General features: G+C 49.2%; 10 protein-coding genes across 10 annotated transcripts; 2 read left to right on the forward strand and 8 right to left on the reverse strand.

Moving 5' to 3' along the window:
* Window positions 1-56: 56 nt before the first annotated feature.
* LAESUDRAFT_713662 (uncharacterized protein) lies at window positions 57-694 on the reverse strand (the record flags this gene model as incomplete). The annotated part of the gene is made up of 3 exons (XM_040906998.1): window positions 57-129; window positions 211-276; window positions 327-694. 3 exons carry the CDS (start codon window positions 692-694, stop codon window positions 57-59), a joined length of 507 nt encoding a protein of 168 aa, XP_040764894.1.
* A 1,681-nt stretch (window positions 695-2,375) lies between these two features.
* On the reverse strand, window positions 2,376-3,180 carry LAESUDRAFT_713663 (uncharacterized protein; the record flags this gene model as incomplete). The annotated part of the gene is made up of 3 exons (XM_040906999.1): window positions 2,376-2,576; window positions 2,775-2,879; window positions 3,121-3,180. 3 exons carry the CDS (start codon window positions 3,178-3,180, stop codon window positions 2,376-2,378), a joined length of 366 nt encoding a protein of 121 aa, XP_040764895.1.
* A 691-nt stretch (window positions 3,181-3,871) lies between these two features.
* LAESUDRAFT_713664 (uncharacterized protein) lies at window positions 3,872-4,984 on the reverse strand (the record flags this gene model as incomplete). The annotated part of the gene is made up of 1 exon (XM_040907000.1): window positions 3,872-4,984. The coding sequence occupies one exon, from the start codon at window positions 4,982-4,984 to the stop codon at window positions 3,872-3,874; it is 1,113 nt and encodes a 370-aa protein (XP_040764896.1).
* Window positions 4,985-6,621: 1,637 nt separating this feature from the next.
* LAESUDRAFT_736470 (uncharacterized protein) lies at window positions 6,622-7,400 on the reverse strand (the record flags this gene model as incomplete). Its single annotated transcript, XM_040910692.1, has 5 exons — window positions 6,622-6,866; window positions 6,899-6,956; window positions 6,981-7,052; window positions 7,177-7,298; window positions 7,355-7,400. The coding sequence occupies 5 exons, from the start codon at window positions 7,398-7,400 to the stop codon at window positions 6,622-6,624; spliced, it is 543 nt and encodes a 180-aa protein (XP_040764897.1).
* Window positions 7,401-9,612: 2,212 nt separating this feature from the next.
* LAESUDRAFT_758588 (uncharacterized protein) lies at window positions 9,613-10,003 on the forward strand (the record flags this gene model as incomplete). Its single annotated transcript, XM_040912467.1, has 2 exons — window positions 9,613-9,916; window positions 9,975-10,003. 2 exons carry the CDS (start codon window positions 9,613-9,615, stop codon window positions 10,001-10,003), a joined length of 333 nt encoding a protein of 110 aa, XP_040764898.1.
* A 535-nt stretch (window positions 10,004-10,538) lies between these two features.
* Window positions 10,539-12,940, reverse strand: LAESUDRAFT_713667 (uncharacterized protein; the record flags this gene model as incomplete). The annotated part of the gene is made up of 14 exons (XM_040907001.1): window positions 10,539-10,640; window positions 10,691-10,738; window positions 10,933-11,052; window positions 11,104-11,166; window positions 11,204-11,305; window positions 11,363-11,437; window positions 11,467-11,598; window positions 11,652-11,690; window positions 11,767-11,848; window positions 11,920-11,960; window positions 11,986-12,064; window positions 12,311-12,390; window positions 12,420-12,549; window positions 12,813-12,940. The coding sequence occupies 14 exons, from the start codon at window positions 12,938-12,940 to the stop codon at window positions 10,539-10,541; spliced, it is 1,221 nt and encodes a 406-aa protein (XP_040764899.1).
* Window positions 12,941-16,389: 3,449 nt separating this feature from the next.
* LAESUDRAFT_651556 (uncharacterized protein) lies at window positions 16,390-17,130 on the reverse strand (the record flags this gene model as incomplete). The annotated part of the gene is made up of 1 exon (XM_040904307.1): window positions 16,390-17,130. One exon carries the CDS (start codon window positions 17,128-17,130, stop codon window positions 16,390-16,392), a length of 741 nt encoding a protein of 246 aa, XP_040764900.1.
* Window positions 17,131-17,157: 27 nt separating this feature from the next.
* On the reverse strand, window positions 17,158-17,679 carry LAESUDRAFT_651916 (uncharacterized protein; the record flags this gene model as incomplete). The annotated part of the gene is made up of 1 exon (XM_040904322.1): window positions 17,158-17,679. One exon carries the CDS (start codon window positions 17,677-17,679, stop codon window positions 17,158-17,160), a length of 522 nt encoding a protein of 173 aa, XP_040764901.1.
* A 340-nt stretch (window positions 17,680-18,019) lies between these two features.
* Window positions 18,020-18,556, reverse strand: LAESUDRAFT_602187 (uncharacterized protein; the record flags this gene model as incomplete). The annotated part of the gene is made up of 1 exon (XM_040903074.1): window positions 18,020-18,556. A coding segment is annotated over one exon (537 nt), but the record flags the coding sequence as incomplete, so codon positions are not given.
* Window positions 18,557-20,985: 2,429 nt separating this feature from the next.
* On the forward strand, window positions 20,986-22,417 carry LAESUDRAFT_713670 (uncharacterized protein; the record flags this gene model as incomplete). Its single annotated transcript, XM_040907002.1, has 7 exons — window positions 20,986-21,066; window positions 21,172-21,223; window positions 21,308-21,606; window positions 21,671-21,765; window positions 21,897-21,946; window positions 21,970-22,111; window positions 22,360-22,417. The coding sequence occupies 7 exons, from the start codon at window positions 20,986-20,988 to the stop codon at window positions 22,415-22,417; spliced, it is 777 nt and encodes a 258-aa protein (XP_040764903.1).
* Window positions 22,418-24,458: the final 2,041 nt, after the last annotated feature.

A 24,458-nucleotide genomic window follows, 5' to 3' on the forward strand; every position in this document is an offset into this window, starting at 1 on the left:
ACCACTCGTCCAAGTTTCCAAGGGTGAAGAAGCCTGAACGGACATTCACAACCACATCAAATCTGAAGATCTGGTCGGGGAGGGCCGCAGCGCTGGATTTTCTCTGCCGGACTTGTGAAGTCTAGTGCACTGAAGCATAGTAAATTGATTCATAGATGCACCGCCATGCAACAAATGCAGGATAGAAACAATCATAATACGTATTCTTACAAGACATCAACCATAAGCATTGCTAGGTTCCGTGCATTCACCCATGACCAGGGAGGACCAGGAACTCTGTCGTTTACAGTTTATGTCAGTATGAGTCAAAACATGTAAAAAAGGACACATCTTCGACATCCTCGTCTGAAGATGCTGCAGCTACATCATCAGTGAACTCGGCAGCTGCATTGTCATCTTGAACAGGTTCGTCAGGGGCAGGAAGGGGGTCAGGAGGAGCAGCGGCAGGAGGAGCGGCAACCTGAGGAGCCGCGAGCTGAGGAGCCGTGATCTGAGGAGCCGCGAGCTGAGGAGCCGCGATCTGAGGAGCGGCGACCTGAGGAGCCATGACCTGAGGAGTGGTGGTGACGATGTAAAGAGCATGAGCGGTGGCGGCGGCGGCGGCGACGGCATAAGCTTTCCTGGCGGCTTGAATGGCAGTGGCTTGCATTTTGTCGTTGGTCTTTTTCGTGGCCTCAGAAATCGACGCCGCCATGTAGACTGCCTCGGAAATGATTTCTGGCTCGGCAGCAGGTACAGGATACGTCAAAACGTGGATGCCACCAGTGGCAGCGGTGCGTAGAGCAGCGAGAGTCGAAAAAAAGAGGGTCGCGTCGAGCGGACCTTCTTCCAGGAGCCTGGATCGTGACTTTATGGCTTTGCAGTGTGTGGAGCAGTGTTTCTAAAACAAATCTGTATATGTAGATTTGAACAAACAATGGATGGCTTACTTTGAACGTTTGGGGAACAAGATTGGAATCCCCGCAACGCGGGCATCCAAACGTCTCCAGATGCTCTCTTACAAATCACAAACTGACTGGTATATCTTTGTATTTTACGACAGCTGTGTTAACGTGTTGACGTTGATCGTGGTTCCAACGTCAGCTGTAGCATATGCCATTGCAGGGCTGGCATGTGAACGAGCTGTTTGGTCTTTGGTGGGGACAAACGCGAGAGGGAGGCATTGGGTAACTGTAAAGGGCAGTTGCGATAAGACTCCGTGGATAGTCTCAAGTCCGGAGCAGGAAAGCGCACTGAGTTGTTCTCGTGGATGGCCGGAGGGATGACCTATGGTGGCGCTAAGCAGGCGGACAAGAAGATAAACGCCCTCGTCAGAGTGTCGCTACTCGCGCTCACCCCATAGCTTTCTCACCAGCCCACCCACTACATTTAGCGTTTAATGGTGGTGTAGTCGTGCCGCCCCTCATCAGGCAGCTACGCCGCCACTTCACGCTCGAGAGCCGAGATCTAGAGATTCAGCCGAGCGCGTCGATCGCCAGGCAGCGAATTGGGAACCTGGCCACTGCAACCAGGATCCCGGACATTGCACTCGCATGGCTTGCCCAAACCACGTGCACGCCCAGCCGAATCCTCTCCCCAATATGCATGGACGATACGATTGGGCGCGAGCATGATAAGCATCCTGTGGAAGACGAAATGGACATCCCATTCTACGTTATCTTTTCGCTTTCACGCAGTGTACTTCCGCCGTCGCACAAAACAAGCTATAGCTTTGTCTGTATGCATGCGGCTGAGCTAAAAGATGCAAGTGTTCTGGACATCTTTTGTGTAATGAGACTTCCTCACGCAAACGGTGCTCTCAGTCTCATTTCCACCGAGAATCTGATCGGGATTGGATGCGGTCTAGCCTTATTTGGCTGGCTCCCTGTTCCTGAATAAATGTGTGGGAGGTCAGGCAGATGGGCGAAGAGTTGAATTTCCTCTGGTCTGAGTTCTCGGAGTTCTCATGACGTGATCAGGCACAGCAGCCATGCTTGGGGTTGTGATTTGGGTAGCTTAGAAGACATACGCATGAGTATCTGACTTCACGGCTTGTTATTGATCGGACTGTATGCGGGCCGAATTATCACCTACGAATCTAACTCGAAGCGCGTCAGGCATATGAGCAGCTCAGACGGTGTACGGCGCAAAGAGAGAAAAGACTTACGAATAGCCACGAGGAGCAGCTTTTCGGTGACGTCAACTGAACAAGAGGCTGAGGTTGATTTCGTGGCCATGGGTGCGTCCGATAATCAAGCCCTCCGAGGCCGAAAAGAACGAGTACCTTACATTAAAGGAAGTGATTCTGAAGATTGACCCTGAGGATATCCTCACCCGCGTATGTGGATTCTCATCACTCCACAAGCTGGCGTGTATGACAGGACATGTCTAGAACTTCAGACACTATTAAATAGGCCACAACGCAGGGGATTCTTCGGACACGAGATCATGAGATGTTTGGACAGTAGCCCCGAGATGTCTCCCCATTTGTCTGAGCCATACTCATAGACCGCTTGAGTGAAGATGAGGTGCTCGATGTCGTTTATGTCGATGTCCGCTCGCCTAGTGCACCCTGTCGAAGCCACTTGAGATAAAGCCTGCAGATGGCCCAAAATGTGCGTGTGCGGGGAGAGGCATGCGGTGTTGGTCGAGGCTCCGGATCACAGATCGCTGGGTCCGAAGTGATGGGTAGCGCTGGGGGCCTGCAAGGATGGTGCGGGAATGCGACGAAGTTACAGAGGTACGCCAGAAGATGTTTAACAAAATGAAGGTGAACCTAGCACGTGAGAACTCACCATTGTCGCCTTGGCTGCGAAAATCTTCTGCAGCAAGCAATCGTTAGATGATTGCGAGATCTTGGCTATCTGATGTGGTTTAAGGGTTGCCTCAAAGCCCTCGATCTAGGTGAGGCGAAGAATGCGATCATGGAACATCTTGAGGGGGACGGTGTAGGAATGTGTGGATCAGCACGAGACAGACAAAACTTCAGTGTAGCTATTATGCAAAAGATCGAGACTAGCTAGCTATCGTTTGGCTTTGATGTTGCAGCGAGGCAGACTGTGGTTCAGTAGCTGAGGTTGCCGGAGCAGGAGGGCGGCGGCAAGATAATTATCTCTTGCCATGCTTACATGGTCTCATGACCGTGACACGCCAAATAGACGCCCGAGTCAGTGCATCACCGAAACGCTTCAGCTTGGACATTAATCAACAATGTTAGACATGAACGTGGATTCTGAGCGTTACCGATGGGAGTACTGGCTGTAGTTTCCTCTAAATACTATACACCTCTCATTACCACATTTACTGCGACATCAATGAGCTCGGGCTTGCTTATATGTAGGCTCAGCTTATCTTTCGGCGTGGGATGTTCGCGAAAATTGCAGCGTGCGTGATCCGCCGGAGGCCGCTGATTATGTAGGATTTGGTCAGTCGATATATGCCGATGTGTATAATGCATAAATATAAATCAGAGCACAGCACAGCTTAGGGACATGTACATTTCATTCCAACACAAAACAACCTAAGAAAGTAGGGAGAATCTCGACTCCAGTTCATCAGACTTCATATAGTTATCTACACTTTCACCTATCTCTGTTGTTATTCTCGCAAGTCCCACCCAGTCCTGCATCCGAACTCTATTGATGCACCACCATATGCTTCCAGATTGATAGCCATCATACCCACCCTCGTATCAACTGCTTTGTCCTGACGGATGATGGTGTTCCAAGGCAACGTAACACAGAGATGAAATTGCAGGCTTGAGTATTTGTGGCATATCTTGCAAAATGTCGTGAGCGGAGGGAAGAGACGATGGGTAAGATATTCGGAGGCAGCTAATTTTCAGTGTAGACATCAAGGAAGGCAGTCGCAACTGTGAACTGTTGGTTAGTAATTAAAAGACAGCAAACATTTCAAGAAGCCTGACCTTCCATCGGTTGAGCTTTTGTGCATAATCACATGAGGGGGATGTGCCGGCATCTTTGAGGACAATGATCAGATACCTTAATCGCTTCCCAACCTTCGCCAGCATTTTCCAGAACCTCGCATGCAACTCCAGCCCCATCTCCAACTCCAGTACAACTGGCATTGTCGTTTCCACCAAGGACAGAGGAAACTTTGAGAACACGAGTGCTCGGCTGATACGCAAAACCAAGTGTCGCACTGGGCATGTCACATTCCAAGGATGGCTATATGTAACGTCTCCCATGTCGATGAAATCCAGATGTGGCCAGCATATGCCATCAGCTTGTGAGGGCAGGCTAGAGAGCAGACTAGAAGTGACTTGACGCAAGCAAATCCTCTTTATGTTCGGGAATGCGAGGACGAACACCGACATGGGGAGCTTGCAATCCATGAGAGAGAGATGAGAGAGAGATGACCACTGTGAACATGAATTCGGAGGGCTGCGGTGCAGAGTCGTCGTGGATGACATTGTTGAAGACCCAGAATTTTCGGTGGGAGTGTCTCGGGATTCAGAGAAGAGAGCAGGGATAGGGTCCTCTGGATGGAAATGTAGCCCGAACTGTAGAGCTAATTCGTGAGGCTTTGAAGTCAACTTCTCGACCATTGCCAAAGAGTCGCTCCCTACACCCCACAGTTCGAGCTGGGTTAAATTAGGCAACACTGCCACAGCATCAGCGCATGATGGCTGCTGCACCAAAAGCCACTCGATAGAGCCTAGCCCCAAGGAATGAATATGTACCGAGGATGGGTGTGACAACAGTGCTGTAAATCGAGCGATAGTGGGCTTGCTTGCGCCTTTGAGAGCAGCCGAGCTAATTCGCAGCTCGCGCACCAAGACCAAGCATTTTACAGGTTCTTGCAACAACAATGTGCATACTTGTTTGACGTGTCCAAGGTGTTTTAGGTTGATGATACGGAAAGCTTGTCGCATAGCAATGGCGTGAAATTGTTTGGTCGTGAGGGAGAGCTGGAAGGCCTCATCCGTTGAGAGGAACGAGACAATTGCAGTAAGGATGTCCGTGTTCAGAGCGACCAAGGACATCTAAGAATAGAATCAGCAACTGTATCTAACGTTATGATGGAATAATGAACATCACCGATGGTAGCGTACATCTGTCTCCGAGCATCGCACTCAAGATGTAGGCGACTTAACACGGCTGGGCCTCGGATGAGCTGTGGGAGTCTGTGTGGCGGGTAGCTGGTGGAAGGCCTCTAAACTCCTGAAGAACAGCTGCTGTGGCAGAAACCTCATGTATATTCCTTCTCAGCTCAACGGAACCATTGCGGAATTGCAGGCTCAGGCGAGACGGCGATGGCTGAACGAGAGCTTTCGGCGTCTAATTTATGAGACTCGTTCAACTTGGTTGCTATTTTTTGCCATCAAGCTCAATGAACGCTGAAAATCAGGCATTTCAAGTGCCGTACACCAGTGCTGACAGCATTGATGAACGTGACAGGCACTACCGTGCTACTACCGCGTCTTCCACTTCAAGAGCGGGATCACCTCTCCATAAGAATGACAGGCATCTCCGTGCCTTCTCCTCTCTTCCTCGCCAGTAAGCTATCTCACTTTGTGTCTTTGGGTGACCCGTGGAGCCGCGCTGTGGACGAGGGCCATCCTGCGCAATCGGGGAGGACACGAAAGGCTTACACTCAGTTCCTGCAGCAGCACTTCGTACAATGTTGACTGTGATGAAGCTTTCCGGACAGCATCACCCATCTTGTCCGTGTGGGTGGCAATGAGCTTGGTGAACTCTTGCCGCAACCGCAGTAGACTGTACAAACCATTAAACATGACTTGACAATGTCGTTGACGGGCTTACTTTGAAAAGCTCATTGTCTCTTCTGGCTGCTCGGTTAACGCTATGAAAGAGTTAGAAGGCACAGAATAATGGCGGCAAATCTAAAATGTACGTTCAATTGAGCATCGGAAATGCGTATCAATAGTATGCGACATGTATCACGTTGGATACAACGGTATTTGTCGTAACGACGCCTCTACGGAAGTATCCGGATGTCACTCATCGGCCAACTTCTTCACGGAATCGATGTGCTCCACCGTCAACCTCCGAAAGACGGGCCACATCGGCAGCCGGATCGTGAAGATGAAAGTCTCAAGCGGGCTGCAATTTCGCTTCTGGACTTCCTTCATGACGTGTTCTGTCAGGCATATCTTTGCGAGCAGTGCGATGACTGGTGGTGCTGGCTTGAGAATAGAGTTGATGAATGTCTGGCATGGATGGGGGTGAGCTTCCTTTGTTGTGCACTGGAGAATGGCCTTACCTGACAGTACTCCAGCACTGGATCCATAACCTGCTTCCAGATTATGCAACGCGGCTTCGTTTTCCTTCGCAGAACTATCTCCTGCAGTGACCGACATCACGCCGATGATGTTATTGACGCGTTGAAGAGGGGGAGGTTAAAGTTGGAGCCCGTATCAGACAAAGCATCGTCATAGTCACCGGCCATTGGAGACAGAAGTGACATGGGAGACCGCAAGGAGACACTCAACTGCTTCAAATGCATGGAATGCCCATGTTCTTTTGCGAAAAGGTTGTTAACGAAAGTGAACTCTGCACTCGCGTTGTCCATGAGGACCAGTAGGTGATTCAGGAGGCAGGTGTCAGGCTTGCCTATGAAGGGCTGCTCTCGGCAGAGAAGTCCGTGCTTGGCCTACAGTCAAGCGCTTACCCCATGCAGGGTGAGCAGATATGCAGAAGAGAGCGAGGTGCTTCCAAGCTGCTCGGTGTAGAAAGAGTTGCAGTCAGAATAGCTGTCCTTGCCAGTGACAAGGCTGATGAATGACTCGATGACTTGCAGGAGCAGGTCGTCCTCTGACCATCGCTTGGCCTGGTCGAACTCCTTGCGTGCAAGGTCAGGGCGATTGATAGACAGGTATAGTACGGTGACAGTGACAGTGTAAGCTGATCGGTGAATGAGCTGCAAAATGAAAGACGAGAGACATATGTCTCGAGGTTCTGCGTACTCGTCCCGGCGCCGATATTTTCCAATCCCTCTTAGACTTCATCAGCTAGCACGAAGGCCGCCCCAGCAAGCACCCGCACTATGCCCTTCTCCTTCTCATCCGCATCAGCGTCCTCACCCCCAATCTCGATGGAGATCCCGGAGCTCCTTGAGCGATGTATCCTTGTTGTCTGCTGATGAGGCCCCACTGTAGCGAGCGAGGGTGGATACCGCCTTTAGTGCAACATTCTTCATATCCTCTCAGAATACTTGTGGAAACGCCTCGGTTTCGTTGAGCGTGACGTGTGTGCGAGCCAGGTATACGAGGATCGGGGTGCTGTCCAGAGAGCTGGGGTCGGGTAGCGTGAGGTTGATTAATGACTTGTGTGCGCCTGATTGACACACCGCTCGACGACTAGGAACAAATATGAAGCTTCGAGCTGCATACCAAAAGTGAACCGTTGTTTGACACGGTGCAATTCTGACAAGTCCATCGTAGCATGGCTGTTGAGGTTACTTTAGTTGTGAGGCAACTTCTCGGGCAGAAAGGAGCCAACTAGACACTCGGAAACAAGAAAGTTGAACTGCTGACGTCCACGTTGACGACGATCGCTCTTGACATTGACAAACAAATACGGTTCACTTCATACAGCAGAGATCGAAGAGAATCAATGAGAGAGGGATGATGGAGTGCAAGCGTTCCAAATTTATGGTCCGCGCAGCGGACGACAAGCTAGTGGGCGCCAAACAGTACACACTAAAAAGTGGCTCATCTCTTGCAGCTCATATGGGCTCCACTTCCAACTTGAATGATGTTCGGACTCTTCCGTGCTCAACGTCGACCCAGGAAAGGCATGAGGAGCAATCTTCCACAAGCTATCTATTGCCGTACTCAGTGAGAAGAGTGCCCACATAAAAAAAGGTGGATAAACTAGCACCACCACCTTCCACAGAGTCAGCAACTAGCATTCTAACTCCTGCATCGCGGTCCTGCTCCGAAGCTTCAACCTGTAAGCCCAGAGCAAGTTCAATTCATGGCTATCATCGGCCTCCTTCTGCAGTTATCGTTTTCACCTCTGCTCTCGAAAGACTATCATCATCTCCCTGTGGCTCTATCCAGTTCGCCTTGGTTCATGCATATGTATCCCGTGGATTCATCACTCCATTAGCCCTGGAAATGTGGGATGGACCATTACGGTTGTGATATACCAAGCATCAAAGCATGAAATAGGGACTAGTGGGGATACTACGAGCTCTCTTCCCCTTCTTGTTAGAAATGAAATGATAGGAATATTGCACAATGCAATGACAGTCTTGCTCGCCTATGGCAGCTCCTTGTAGGCAAGCAGACAACCGCTGGGTTGCGAGGGGTCTTTCATAGATTGCTTATGTTTGGAGCTTACTCGAGGTGATCATAACACCGAAGCTAGTGCAGCATTCGTGGCGAAGACGTTCCTATACGGGTGACATTTTGATGCAAAGCAGGCACTGGCATGGGCTATGCTCGTATCGCAAGCAGATTGTGCAGCGAAGGTATGTACGTCTCCGTCATCCACGTTGCAACTATCCGACTCATGAGTTGACTACGAAGTTGTACGAGCTCTGCAAGTCTGTGCACCATCTAATCGCAGGTCCAGGCCGAACTGCAGGCGAGCGGCTCAAGGCGGGAAAGCCTGTTCAGTCACTGTTAGCCCTGACGAGGGTACAGTCAATATCTAATGCTCGCGTCTACCATCTTCAAAGCCTATTGTTTGTCATCGACAGCCATTGGCATACTTTCCATGACGGTTCACAGCAGGATATGCTAGAAACCATGCCCATGATGACTCTGTTGTTCAATCCTGGGGTTTCCTTTGATTTGCAGCTATTGCTGATGCGGTTCACACCACCCCCCACCAATCATCACCGACTGAAATATCGGGTTCGATTTAGACTCATGCAATGTGACGAACAACCATTTTCATTGTATGTCGGGCTGCGTGCCAAGCAGCAGCGGTCCTTCCCCTCAACGCCGACAATCTTCTGACTCACAACGCGTCCTGGCCGAGATTGAGTCCTTGGCCAAGGACCTCGAGGTACATGATCCTAATGCTCCCATACGACTGTGTTTGTTCTTTGCTTTCATGCTGCGAATCAAGACACACGCTTGTTCAGGATGCAGGACAGGATCTCTCGACCTGATTAATCAATAAGTGGCAGATGGCACGGGAAGAGGACGTGAATGTCGCCATTTAACGCGGGCGACCTGTTGATGCTTGTAGAGAGCACCTGAGGCTCTCTTTTCAATGTGGTTTGGTTTGTAGGATGTTGTTGCCAGGATGCTCGATCGTGAACGCAATATGTGCGATTATCATGGCATGGCTGTGATCCGAGAATCCTTCCTTCATACTCACATCGCTCCGCTCAGCAGTCAGGTTGTGCAATCTTCCAATCTGCCACGTCCACTGGCCAGTTCGGCTATTGAAGCAGCATTGGCTTCTTCCACCAACCCATGTCAGCTGGCGAACAGAAACATGGGATCTTGGCGTGATTGACCCACTCGTGAACACGAAGGGCATCTTGCTCATGACTGCTGCCCTCATTCTCAGAGCCTTCCTTGGAATCGTCTAGGACAGGACGTATGCGTGGTACGGTCATCGCAGAAGCCAAGGATTCAAAAACACACCTCCTGCACAGAGGAACAGCGGCCCGCCATGGCAGGAAGTGATGTTCTATCTCCATTTCCTCTCTGTGCCTATGCCCTACCTCATCAGGAAGGACATAGCCTCGCAGTTTGAAGTAATATACAGTGGACCGAAACTCGAGCTTTCTCTCCCAGTCCTCCTCCTGAAGACAAATGTGACCTCCTACCTCACTTCGACCTTCGACTTTTGGGATGCGAGCATGTCTCCTGGCACATTGGCGATCACCACCGCATATATTGCTCTTTTCCTCGCCACCATCACACAGCTGTTCTGCGTCTCTGGTGTTCGCCAGCTCTCCGCACGCATTTCATTGCTTACGGTCACACGTATGCTTCTTGTTCGCAACTTAGTGGTTTCGCTCATCATCAGTGTCGTGCTGTTTAGTGGCATGGGACGTGTACCGACGGGCATGAAAGTGATTAAGCTTGGGGTGGGCGCTTTGCTGGTGTTTGGAGGCACAGTCGGATATTCGCATGGACGGAAACACCGCCCGAAGGCTAAAGAGAGGGCGAAGCAGGTAGGTGAGCTCAATAATATTGCAGTTACAATGTACGTGTCACCTGCTCGCGGTATTTCTCTTTTTTTTTTGCAGGTATGCTCTGTTCCTATCTCTTTCTCTTCTCTCTCCCTTTCATCTTGTATATCTACTGCACATCACATTCGGTCACCCCCATCGATTTCGAAAAGGCCTTCAAGTTGATGGACACCTGCCCGATTGAACAATACCGCGAAATGTTGGAAGAAGCTTCCTCCTCAAAATCATCGCCTTTTCATCAGATATACAGTGCAGAGAAAGTTGGTCAGATAATATGCCTTGGCTTAATGCTGTTACAATGGCACGTACGAGATGCTCCACGTCACAGAACTACGTGTGTATTTACACAGAACTACGTATATATTTACAACCCCAGGTCATCGGGGTGTGGAATTGCTTAAACAGACGTTGTCCTAGAACGTGTTTACCCAGTAATCGATGCCATTGGGCTGCGTTAAGTTCAGCATGATTTGTTCTCCATGTTCAAGCCTCCTCGACTTGATCGGTAGATTGGGCTGAACTCATTATGAGCCTACCAGTCCTGCAGCATGTAGGGCCGACTCACCGGATTGAACTCTATTTTGAGATCGGTGTTGCTAGCACCCACAGGATCCTGCATGTATAGGTTAGAGCGAATGGCCGAATTCTTTGAATGCACCAGTTACGGCACGTGGAGTATAACGTTCCTGCCTATAACCTGGCCGATCTGATACAGGCTGTGTTCCTACCTCATCTCGACTCTGAAGCAGATATTTGAACAGCTAGAGGGTCAGATCTGCTCCTCATGATGAAAAAGAGCCTGCATACCATCACTGCAGAATTAAACATAGGCACGTTGCTCCCGAATGCATGTGCTGTGTTAGTTTCACCGGAGAGCTCATACGAATGTACTGCTGCGGATGTTCGTCCATCTGCGACTGTCGATGACTGTGGATACTGATCAATCGGTCGCTCCTGAATGACAGAAGCTCAGCTGACATTGATCGTCTGCCTTAGGTTTGACAAAGGGTACGAGATTTCCCCTGCTTGGTATGATTGCATCTGTGATAGAGTCAGTATTTGTCAGAGCGACATTCACATCATCGGCTTTGACCACCTGCGTTTCGTCTGTTTGCTGTGCAGAGTGCCCTTCCCCTGTGCCCCAGTACTGGGCGATGGGACTTTCATGAATAGGCTGGCCCTGATACGGACAAGTTCATCCCATGATTGCCGGAAGAGACCAGAAACTACACAACACCTTGTCGCTCAGGCTTTGCTCGCTGGCACCCCCAACATCACCTCCTGGTGCACTGGCTGAGCCTTCAGCAGCAGTCTTTAGTGAACTTCAAGTACATACCTAACCATCGCGGCCTGCGAATACATGCTGGCAGGAGGGAGGACTGGACTGGCCATAGTTATGTCGCCATGCATGGCTAAGCTAGTAGGGAGAGATTGCGGGACAGGAGCAGCACACTGGACGGCCATGTTGGGAGACTGGAGGTCGACAGGCAATGAGACAGTCATGAAGACAAGGTCCAAAAACTCACGACGTAAAACCCAGGAGGAGTACTTCTATGACAAGTGGCCTATACATGCAATTCGTGTTTGGTTTATACTGGGATCTGAAGCAAGCACATCAAAGTAGTAGAGCGCCTTACTTACTCGATCGTTTGTCGGTGGCTGACTGATCTGGCCATATCTAGATGAGTCCAATCTGCCCTCCGCGTTTGGAGCCTCCTGCTGTCTGAGAGAGACAACTTGATTGGTATGCAACAGATTTGCCGTGCTCTAATTTTCTTGTGAGTACCCACTCACATAGACACTACTGCACCAGATTTACCGAGTCCTGGCCAGGACTGAACTCATGCATCCGAGTGATACCTTCGTACAACCATACATTACCAGTGGAATTATCTGCAGGCCGAGGAAATGCCCTGGAAGCTTCGGAGGGACTAAAATGCTGTGTTAAATGTAAAAATATAAGCGGCATATCCTCAGCAATCAATTTAATTCCTACCACAATGTTTTGTATAGCCGGGGGACTTTGAGCGGGTTTGTTAATCGAGAATGGATAGTGTATGGTGCCGCCGGTCATCCCTCGTATTATCCGAGGAGACGCATTATGAGGGACCATAGAGGAAGAGTTGTAGAGCTAACAACCGGCCTGTTGCATGAGTGGGCACATCACGAGAGAAAAAAAGGATACCATGGCACCGCTGGAGGATCCTGCACCTTCTTTAGTACGGGGATTTCCGTCAAAGCAACTTTGTCGCATGTGAATGTGGACTGCGTGGAACATTTTCATAAAGTCTCACCTGACCACTGGAGAATGCGGGGAGTTGTTCATGTCGGTGGCTTCCCAGTAACTTTCCATCGCATTGGTCAGCAGCGACTTGGAAGATGAACTGTTTGATGTTCTCAGTTGCTCCTCTATCTGCCGATTCACTAAATTATGCATCGTGACACATCGGTTAACGTCAATCCAAGGATTCAATGGACTTTCCGACCAGCTAGTTCTTGCATCTGAGTTTCGTTCTGTTTGTTCACGAGAGGGTCATCGCCTTCCTATTGTCGTGTGAGCCAAACTAGCAGAACGTTTCAAGTAGATAGCACGCGTACCGTACCCCAATACGAAGACAGCTTTCCAGTACAAGGCAGCGCCACTCCATTGAGCGCCATGCGCCCATCAATCAATCAAATCCACGTACCGATAGCCTCCACACCCATGGTGAAGCTCATTGAGCAAGTGGTTCGCTTGCTGCTGGAACTTGAGGTCGCTGTACAGTTTTCGTAAGGCCTCACTGATCCCAAATACAAGGGAGCATGGTCTGACCATCTCATATCCATCAACTTGAGAAACGTGACAAGCCGAAGTCAATGTACGTGGATATGAAATTGAAGAGCAGGTGCACCTCTTTTAAAGAGGTCCATCAAGGCTATTTGGACACTGGGAGATAGCTTCTTGTAAGTGCAACAAGATAGATCAAGTTATTGCTGTGTTACACTGACCAAAGGTGATCAAGCAGACCTGATGCGATAGATCGATACATCCGCATCCTCTTATAGGCTCAGAGCGGCTTCTTTAGGAATCCTGCTCTGTTAGATGCTGTCTCTTCCACATGACGATGGGTGTGACCGAATTGGTCGAGCGCCGAACGCTGCGGGATTCTTGGCATTCATCGAATGCTATAGTTCACCCAGATAGTCCTAAGAAGACAAAAGGCTGCCATGATTCCAGTCTAGGTAAGGAACGGGGGAACCCCATGTCGTGAGCCTGTGAGCAGAAGGTGCCGAGTGTGGAGAGGACTGGTTAGGAAAACCAGCCCAAGTATAGGTCTACTATGCACTGGGAATTCAGCGAAAACAAGAACAATGTAGTGTGTAGAACAGGGTTCGCTGGCGAGTCAATGACAAGTCTGCCATTGTTCGCTGCAACTTGAAACCGCTTGCCTATTTTCCAATTTGGGGGGGGGGGTTCGCGATGGTTCCATATTCAGCTTCCACCGGCAATAGTGCTAATGATAGCAGCATACATTTTCAGGGGCGAAATCTACAGAGTCCGTTCTGCAAGTCACTATGAAAATGGCTGGTTCCTGCTGGAAATCACCCACTCTGTCATCCAGTATCAGTCAATACAGCGAAGCTGCCGTGGAACGCTCACTGATGAGACATATTATTTCGAAGCCGGCACCCAGACGTATGGTCCAATCATTCGACGAGCACAAGTACTCATTCACAGTCTGGGAATCATGTAAACCATTTCATCTCCGAATCGTGTGCAATGCATGACGCCTTGACAGGGTAAGTATTTGATCAATTTGAGAAACGTTGATGACAATGGTAAGCTTGACACGCCGTTCAATCGACGGGCGCTGGCACCACCCTCAGAGCAAATCCGGTCATTGACTTTGATTTTCGTGAGTAAGCAATGCCCCGGTTCCTAATAGCGAAGTTCAAAATGATACGCCCTCGCGCAAAAACATCACGTACAGACGGAAATAATCGGAGGTCGAACTCGAACGCTTCACTTGTGTTTTGGCCATTAGTAAGCGCGACTCCTGGTGACACGTGTGGTGTACTGATTTGGCCACATTCTGCCGTGAAAGAGTAGGGGCCGGTCGTTGCTGTAATATATTTGCACGGAGACCGTCGTTTTGAACTTTAGATGACTTGAATGTAGTGAGTATACATGTTTGCTGCCCGTAATCTGCCATCCTGCCCATCATTCAGTGGCTAGACTTTCACTGCTAGATTTACGAAGAGATTTTGCTAGGCGTGTCGTGATGTAGCCATGACCTCTCCCATTGCCATTGCTACCCACGATCGCCACAATTGCCGTGGCGTTCTTGTTTCCAGTCAGCAGGTCCACGCTCCGAGTGCTCACCGGCAGGCCACCCCACACACGAGGAAGGCAGAGGATGGCATAGGAGGCGAAGAGGAGACATTCTGTCTGTGTACGCTTTGGTATGCGCCATTCTTCTGCCACGTCAGAATGGTGAGCCCAGCTTGCTGACATAGGTGCATGAACTCCATCCACCGTGGAGGCGCTGGCGCGGGCAGGTGAATACGATGTGACAATGCTCAGGAAGGCAGTCGGGATGTTGAAGGCCTGTACCAGATATTGAGCACGGGTCGTCTCTGACTCACCGTCTTGACAGGAGGTCTTGCAATATACGAACCATGTCAGCTTGTGCACTGAGAAAGTATCTGCAGCAGGCGAGATGTGTGTACCATCACGTCCACTGGACAAACGAGAACTGACTGAACGACCGCAGGCTTGGGAACGCCGTGCAAGGAGTTACTGCGTGAGCTTCTCTCTTTTTCAGAGGCTGTCCTGTGATCCCGAGTCCATCACTCTGCCACTCTGCTGTGTATAACTTATCTGGGATGCAGGCAAATTTGAAGTTGAAATAGCTGTATTCTATCACAGCTCGTTCAATGCTACCACTTAGCCGTGGGTGGTGTCGCTTGAATGGCCGGATCCAAATGAGCATGGAATTCCTAATGTAGGACACTTGGGCGAATTACACCTGAAAGGTGACATTGATATGGGTTGCTTCTTGATCGCATAGAGGGTACAGTGCCAGTGCCCCTTCATGTCGCAAGACTTGAAGCCTGGTGGGATCATGGTGAACTGTGTAGGCTGTGGGCTCCAGCCATGGTCAGATCAGCTCGACGTTCACAGAGACCGGGAGATGCAAATGACGTGCCGCATAGTGAATGACGCACATTCTGCGGGCAGATGAGGAGGTCAAAAAGAGAGGAAGAGATGCGACCGTGAGGTGTCACCGAGGCAGACTGATGGATGGAGCAAAAGCTTGCGGCCCTAACTAGGCGGCCTGCTACGATGTCAGCGAAAGGGACGAGAGATTGTTGGAGAGTGTCGAACAAGGCGATGATGGGCGGGAATGATGTGGCTCATCTCGGAAGCACTCCAAGGGTTACAACTGGCTTACACGAAATCCGGTGCAAGTTTGTGATTAAAGATGAGGTACCCAGGCTCGCAGTACGTGTGCTTGCTGGCTTTTCCAGTTCGCGAACAATAAGGATGTATATTGTAGGCCACAACTATTATGAAAAGATGCAAGACAGGCTTGACGTTGCGTTAACCTTTACCGAATACGGTCCGCCATCCTCTCTTTTTACTATCTTCTTCGAGCTAATCTCGTATAGATGCTTGAAAATCTGCCTTCCCCTTCACAGTTATCTACCATGAACTATGTGCATCGCAACCCCCCCTTCCCCGGGAAGATCCTTATTCTCAATCAGCCATTTCGCGTGGAAGTTCCTGGAGCCTTCACCAACTATGGGCAGTTGCCTGCACTCCGGTAGACACGAGAGGGCAGATTCGAGTATCGCAGAAAGAATCAGCTGAATATCGAGGTGATCGAGCAGAGAAAGGACATGCGGACGTTGTTGCTCACAGGAAATCATCGCACACAGTTAAATCATGATATATCATATCTCGATCGCTCAGAGATAAATACAGAATTATAGCGGCACCAAGGAGGTCTGTTCAGGAAGTCGGCAATGAGGCCGCTTTTGACAAAGCCCTTGTCACCCTTGGCTCTGGTCTAATCCAGGGCCGATGCTGAATGTCACTTATACTGGCATTAGATGAGTTAGATTGTGATCGAACAAGGTCCATAAACGACGTGACATGGCGCTGCAGTAGGAAAGATGAACGTAAAGAGTTGTGCCCTCGAGGTGCATCCTACGGAACCACGCTCCTATATAGTTGTTCAGCAAATACATTCTTTCTTGCAACAATATAATGAACATGTGTCAACTATCGTCCAGCGGGATTGTAGAAATACAGGACCTATTGAGCCTTGAATCCTCAAAGGGGCATGAGGCGAAGTGACCTTTGATGTCCTTGAACGACATAACAGCTATATCTGCTGAGGGCACCGCATACATCAAACGTGAATGCAGATGATTAAATCTACGATATGGGTCATATTGCATGTCATCTGATGAGAGTTGTGAGTAGAATTTGACGACCGCGAATGTCTGAGTAATAGTCCCACCGTCAGGTACCATGCGCTTGTGCACGAAGAGATCTTGAATTTGAGCAAGGGAAGATCCTTCGTAGTGGGTACGGACCACAACGTTGCTGTCACCGATGCTGGATCTCGCTGTACAAAATTGCCGGCCTCTGTGCGTGATCATGCGAAGAGATTGTGCAATAGGATTCAGCATCATCCCATCGACATGAGATGGCGAAGATTGCGCCTTGTAATGATCACTATCTTGTGCATGATGGCAGCTATTCAAGTAGGTGATAAGCTTTCCGTATACAATTATTGGTAAGGAGGTTGCGAGTTCTTCTCGGACTTCCAGTCGCAGTTCGCTCTCCGGATCGAATGTCAGCGCTTGTTCTGAAGTGATATCACGCACTTGAACGCAAAATGCGCCATCTATCGTAGACTGGAATTGCTGAAAAAACCTGGGTAGAATGCCGGCAGAGATATCCGACTTTAAATGATTCGCCATACAGAACGTCCGGAGAAAGGTCACTTCCATCTCGCCTACGCGGAAGACAGTAAGTTACTATCTGCATGTAGCAATAGCGTGCATCTCACCATCTCGCTGACTTGTGTTCACATTGTGGACTAATCGAATATAGCGTTCAAAGGGAAAGGCCCAATATCCTTGAGGAGGCCCAAATCGTTCCAACATGGAACCGAGGTGTAGAGAGTAGTGATTATTCGGGAATAGATCCACATTTGGAAAAAGGAATCGAAGACCTCGCACATACTTGAGAATGTAGTGATTATAGATTGTAATTTTCCCAGGCGACGTCTGCCTCGTGGTACCATGGACTATCGCAATCACTAGATCAAGATAATTTTCAAGCAGGCGCTTCTTGCGGTCTGAAGCAGCATCTGTGCTCCATAACCTAATTAACGTAATCGGAAGGCGCACCAGACAGATAGTTCGCCATTGATCAGCGCTCAGAGTACCAGCAGAGGCGCTACCGAGGTCCGAGGGAGCGCGCCCCATCCAATTCGGAAGGGACGTCTTGATCATATCTGACTGAATCTCTTCGAGAACGTCTTTTCCAAGAATCATTCTTCTTGCTTTTGCAGTCACTATTTCCGGTCCAAGTTGTGTCTGCGGTGACAGGGTATCAATATTGACGTTGCCGCTGCCACGCTAAGACTGTTCAGTAGATTGCGCCATGTGTTAATGACGACTACACACTCACCCATTTCGAAAGTGCTTCTACCAGTTGTAGCTTTGTCATGTGCTCAGACGTGCCCAGGCCTGCACTTTCATACAATGCTCTGAGGATAGGCAGGTGTAATTCACGCTTCAGTTTGTTCAGGCTAGCATTCTTTTGCAAAAGCTGGACCCCTTTCACAAACTCCTCCTCATCGATGGATTCAGCTTGTTCTCCTTCGCTATCCGGATCCCTTGAAGCTGACTTGACATCCATGCCAAAAAAGGTGCGACAATGACATTGCAGGATTCCTAAGAAAAGATTGTGCATCGTTTCAAGAACGACATATCTCGACGGTTTCCAATAAGGAAGGCGAAGAAGCTCAGAATACCTAACCCCGTGCCTCTTGAACAATGTTTCACGCTGCTTTTCCGTGGCAGCATCTCGCCATTGGTATGCATGCAATCGATGTTCGTCGCACGTTCGAGTGCCCCAAGTTTCTGGATACACGTTGTTCAAGTCTTTTTTCTGGATCTTGCAAAACGAGCAAAACCAAGTCGCACTGTGCGAAGCCTGTCCTGCCGTCTTCTTCACCACCCCAAGATCAGCTATGAGAGGGATGATGGCACAACGTGTTAGACGCCCGTCCTTATACAGCGCAGTTCGCGCCATATACACTCCGCCTTCCCAGAATTCCAGCATCTCATCAATCAGGGGACGTAAGAAGTGATTAATTTGTTGAAGAGACGGTGCTTTGGGACCTGGTATGATGCCGCAAAGATAGACGTTCTCGCGTCGATACCGGATATTCATCGGCAGATTGAGGCAAGTCATGAACATAATTCCCGACGACTTGGCTTTTCCTCCTGTCCGATTTCCGTGTGGATTGAACCAGTCCACGAAAAGTCCAAAGAGATAGCGACCTTCAGTTCCTGCAACCCGAAGGAAGGGAAGGCCATCCAGCCACTTGAACTCGCGGATTTCAGGTGAGTCCAGAATATCTGAGCAGGTCATTTGTTCGCTGTGCCAGTCGTCATTCAAGCACACATCCATGGCACGTTCAATGTCGGGTCAGGATAGCATGCGAGCTAGCCAGGACTTGAAAGTCTGAGTCGTATATGTCCTCACAGGACGCAGATTGGAGGATCCCTTTGACCTGGTGTGCAGAGCATTGTCAGGACACTATTCGCCTAAAAGCAGGATAAACATTCCTGAAAAGCTTAACTCCACAAGGAATGCTACCAACATGGTCACAATGAGTGCAATGCATAGGACAGCCCTGCGCGAGATTCGCTCGGTGTTTGTAATCATCTGGGACATAGGCAGGAAGTTGATGGAACAGGTTGAGTGCATCAGGATCAGTATCTTCTGGTTGGTTTTCTGCGGTAAAGGCTGCATCGTCCTCCGTAGACAAAGACCCTTGCCGTATATCCGGAGAGTAAAGAGCAAAACATTTAGAGTAGCAGACATATGTGCAGGTTTCCAGATCAATATCGAGTCTTTTCCGCGTTGTGGATATGTCTGCGGGAATGGCTTTAAGAACCGCTGCTATGCGAGTCCCCAAATCATTTTCAGATTCCTGCTCGTGTACAAGCTGAATAATGGCCTTCAGCATTGCGAGAGATACTCTGCAGGCCGAATCGGTCATGTGGTACACATATTTGTGAATGACCACCATAAGCATACAGGCAGCAACAACAGGGTGTGCGCTGTGAAGAGCTTTCTGCATGCCGCCTAGCAATAATGGATCAAAAATCAAACTCTCGCATAATAAATGAAACTTCACTGGGATTATAGTACATGGCACAGCCGCTCACTAATCGCAAGCCAGCGGGATCGCAGGTAGATTGCTGTTGACGAAACCACTCAGCCTGTCTGAAGGTACCCATCCGTGCTAGCTCCTTGTCAATCGCATCGCACAGCCCCCGGTCTCTTTTCCGAGAGCATTGCTCCTCTAATGAAAGCAAATACCTCGCGTGCATGAGAATCGCACAATTTTGTGGTGCTTCCGGGGAAAGAGATGACGGGCCTTCATCCCAATGTGATATTAATGGGCCGGGAAAGAGACTCATGGGTGTTCGTGGCAGGAAGCTAAATGCGAGGGCAGATGGGAACGTGAAAGATGAGATACGGATCTGCAGACCAGTGTACGCTTTGATGGCTTCAGCCCAAGGAGTGCTTGGCGTGACTGATTAAACGTACCTTCTGTTTCGTCGTACTGTAGCGGCGAATGTTGTGAAGATTGAGCCTGAGTACACGCTGTCGACTCACGACAGAGAATGCTTTGCCCATTCAAATCGTGAGTCAGTTTGAGAGTCTCCAGAAGTATGTCACTCTGCAATCGCTTGCTATCAGCCAGATTAATATTATGACGGCCCGAGCTTTGTCGATCCAGAGCTTGTTGGTGCACGTGGTGTTCTCCATACGTCAACCGGCTCTGGAGCATGCCTCTGGGTCTCCGCCCATTCAAGGTGCAATCATTGCAGATGCAGACCTTATATCTCACTTGGGGAGGCATTGTCTGGGGGTGTGGGTGCAGGGTAGATAAAAAGCCAACACTCATGAGGACGATCCTCTTAAATACGAGTGCGTGGACACCGTGAAAAGCAAATCAGACCAGATGGAGACAAGAAGGCCATATAAGGGAGTATAAGGGTTTGAGGCGAGATTGCTCACCATTGTTCGCGTCGTCATATGAAGGTTGTACCGATATATGGCGATGCGTAGACGTATATATGAATACGTGTGTGTCCCCAGTATGAGCGTACACCCATCAATACTCGATTACGCACTCGAAGTAACTACAGAGACGTGATGATCATAGTGAGCAAGTACATAATTAATCACGAACACTGAGCTAATAGACCATACAGACTGCGACCGTTCTAGAAATACCATGCGATCAGTCGGAGGATCGACATGCGTTCCTGGTGGTAAAACATGCTGCAATGTATCAGATGTGCACACTGTGCATGACTATCTCTCGTCACAAGCATGCCACTAAAGCCAAAGGAGGGAGGGAAAATGGAGTGAATCACTTAAGCAAAGAAACAAAGGGAGAAAGTAGTGGTTTTGCTTGCCTGTAGTAGCAGAGTTCGCATTTCATTTCAAGTACATGAAACTACCACAGGGCATCGAGTCCACAGGCAGACCTCTATGAAGGCTGTCAAAAGCAACTTACCATTTGAAATGTAGACAGGGCTCATATTCTCCCAATGTCAGAGCAAAGAGCTGCATTCTTGCGCAGCAATATCCAGCCATGGCCATATTGTGCACATGTTACAGATGGCACGAAGGTATGTGCTACCAAGTGCGCTGGCCCGAATCCTGAACGACACAAGAGAGCGACAAAGTGATAGTTGGAGCTGTGAGTCTCCGGGACAGTTCAAAATGGTGTATAGGATAAGCAGCATGATAAGAAGGTGCACAGACACATCGATCAGGTGGAGGATGGTGCGCGCAGACATTGGGGAAGCTTGCTGTAGCCTGGCCCAACACCGTCGGCTTTGACCGGCTTGCTCACGCTTCGGAGAACAGTTTTTCTTCGGCCAATTCTGGCCAATCACAGTCTCGAAGCCTTATATGGAATTCTTGGCCAGGACGCGGACTTCAGTAATCTTCTCGCGCTTGCTCCTAGTTGTGCTGAGTTGCCTGCAATTTGCATGAGCGATATTGCTGGACTTTTCAATCATTATGCTGCTTGCTCTGTAATTCTGTCAGTAGCACAGGTACAAAGTGAGGGCTTCAGAAACTGGACTGTCGTGGATCATCGTCGACGCAAGATGGCTATCGAGGGTCGTCTCAGACACACCAGCTGCCAAGAAGCGGAAATATCAGTGAGTTCAAGTGTTCAGTTCAAATGTAGATCAGGACGATAAATGTATCATGTTGTATTGGAAGCCGCTAATCACTTGGAAGGATGACAAAGCCGCAAGTGCCCCGCATTTGCATCTGGATGAAGGCGATTGGCTCACAGCTCGGACTCCAGTTGATCTGTGCGTCTACTTTCATTGACGAACATACATCTTATGTCAGCTGTTCGAGATCACGGTGTCAATGCACTCGTCCTTCATCATCCTAGCTTCCCTGTATTGGGACTGGAATGAGTCAAATATTCATCATCTAGATCTTATGCACAAATCGATCATGATCAGTCTCACTTTATCGACTTAGCTGGTGCGTTGGTGTCACTCACACAGAATTGGAGCAGCCTAGTACGTCTATGACGAATAACTATGAGTATGAACAGCTACTTATACACGACACCCCCAACTTCATGAAGGCGTTCCGTGAACAGCTAGAGATTCTATCGTCAATGGTTTCCACGGAGAACACAGAAAGGTAACCTTTCACCTCATTCTCGTTTGTCATCTGCCCATCTGAACCAAGTGCATCAACTCGCCATGAAGCATTCGCACGCTGTTGGTAAGACTATGTCATTGGTTAGTATCGAGCATCTGACAATCGTTCCGACCTCTCGGGCCCACAACGCCATCTGATATGGAAGTATTTTCTGAAGAGGTCGACGTTGTATGCATTGCACAATGGCTGACACTGCCCAATTACCCTTGACGTCAATTCGTTCACAGTTTTGTGGTCATACGGAGATGTGGTCAATTCCATGCCCTCACAATATTCATGCAGTAATATATCGACTTTGCCGTCTAGCATACCGCAAAGTACGACGAGAGCTTGTATATAGGCTTGAATATAACCTTTCCTCTGTGCTGACCCTAGATCGAGCTAACATGCTTTGAGCTTTCACCAACAGAACCAACAGGAATGTGGTAAGTTGAACCAATGATGGCGTCTGCCCTGCTTCAGCTGGAGGCAGTCCTTTCTCGAGCCCTGATGCGGTGATCAGCAAAATGCTGTATGTCACTCGGACATTCTGCGACGTCGGAGAGGAGTCGAGTACATTACTATGGTGCCTGGATAGGCCGTCGACGATACAGTCGTAATACCCGAACGTCAGTTTGGACACGCTCTGTAAAGTATTCTTCTCTGATCTCGTTGCTCACAGGGCTTCATATGATCAAAGACTGCTATGCAGTAGCGTATCCTACTATACAATCCTCAAAGGTGTGTGCGGTTGACGACAGGATGCAAAAACAATAAGTCGATCATGGCTCTACATACCTAGTCGTACTGCCGTAATCTTGAGCATCGACAAAGTGAGTCAGCTCTTCGAGCTCGATGTCAGTATGAGAGATAGCACAATCCAGAGCTCCTCGAAGCGTCTCCAAAGTGTCCTTGTTGTGTCGCAGCGAACGCAGCACGGCCGTAATCTGGGCGGCTGTTGCGTTACGAGGGAGTGGGATACATTCCGGCTTGAAGTATCATCAATAACATGCCATCCTCATGAACGGAGAATTTACTAATTCCGATACCCTGCGATGTGCTAGCAGTCGCACTGATGCACGAATGAGGTTCTGTGCTGCCTCGATATGTTCATCTTTAAGACGTTGCGAAGTCTTCAAACAGTCAATTCGAACTGGACGTGGCCCCTTGAGGAGATGTCAATACCGACATGATACGATAGAACACATATAAAGGATACTGGCCCAAAGATCCGAGTACCCAAGTTCTCTAGAAGCGGCCAAGCGAAGCCTTTTCTTTGTTTCCAGCCAATTATAGAGGTCGACGTCTGCCATTTCAACATTCATAGTGAAGAATGGACAATGGGCGATGGACGAAGTATCTGGAGAGCTGACAACGGGCGTTAAGGTTCATTGAGTTTGCTTAACCTCAACAATGGCCGTGAGTGACGAGTCGGCCACTCACGCAGTATCGCTATGGGAGGTGGGGAGGTGGGGAGACGGACGGTACGTCTGATCAAGTCTGACAACTGACCATGAATTATGACTACGTCCGATGTCATTGTTCGCCAAGTATGTCAAGAATGCCTGTTTCGAGGAAAAGGGGCTTTGTTAGGCAGTGATGCCCACATGTAGAAAAGCTCTTCAACCCCATCAGAACAACGCCAAGCTGTTAGGCCTCTGGCCCGGGTTGGATCTCAACTACCTATAAGGATACACTGGCCGTGTCAAAATGACAATGCTGGCGCTCACCATTGTGTGCTGCTGTGATGGGCGGACAATAGGATGGTCCCGCACCAGGTTCTATCAGAAGCAATCATATACCGGCAACTCCCACGGGGCGCAGACGAAAATGAAATATTACCGGGAACGTCACACGTCTACTGCCATGTTCACCTCCAAGTGACTTACAACGATCAATGAATCTACTTCGCGCTGTACACCGTAGCTTGCGTTCCACCATTGTTCTGGTGCTCTGGGAGTACTGGTTGACTTTATACGCTCCGTACTGTGTAATGAGGTCCATTCATTCTTATCTTCACCCTCACGACTTCTATTGGAGATCGATATTCATGGTTGTGATGGTCTTCGCTGCAGGTTTCCTAATGCAATGCTGTGAAAGTAATGTAAGATCGATGTCGGATTTTCTTAGGGCCATCATAGTTATTAAGTTGTCCAGGATCACTGCTTTCTCAGGGCTTTGCATGAGACAGCGATAAATGGCCTCGTACCTCATAACGTCAGCCTAGGTAATGTTCATTGAATCACATTCGCTACCATATCGCTCAATTTTTATGTATAGTGGAGAGCAAGATCGCTACCATTGAAGAGAAACTCTTTCTTTACGTGTTGTAGGACTTGGTCGGTGT

Source organism: Laetiporus sulphureus (assembly GCF_001632365.1).
Source record: "Laetiporus sulphureus 93-53 unplaced genomic scaffold LAESUscaffold_16, whole genome shotgun sequence".
In the NCBI taxonomy this organism is placed as follows: Eukaryota; Fungi; Basidiomycota; class Agaricomycetes; order Polyporales; family Laetiporaceae; genus Laetiporus; species Laetiporus sulphureus.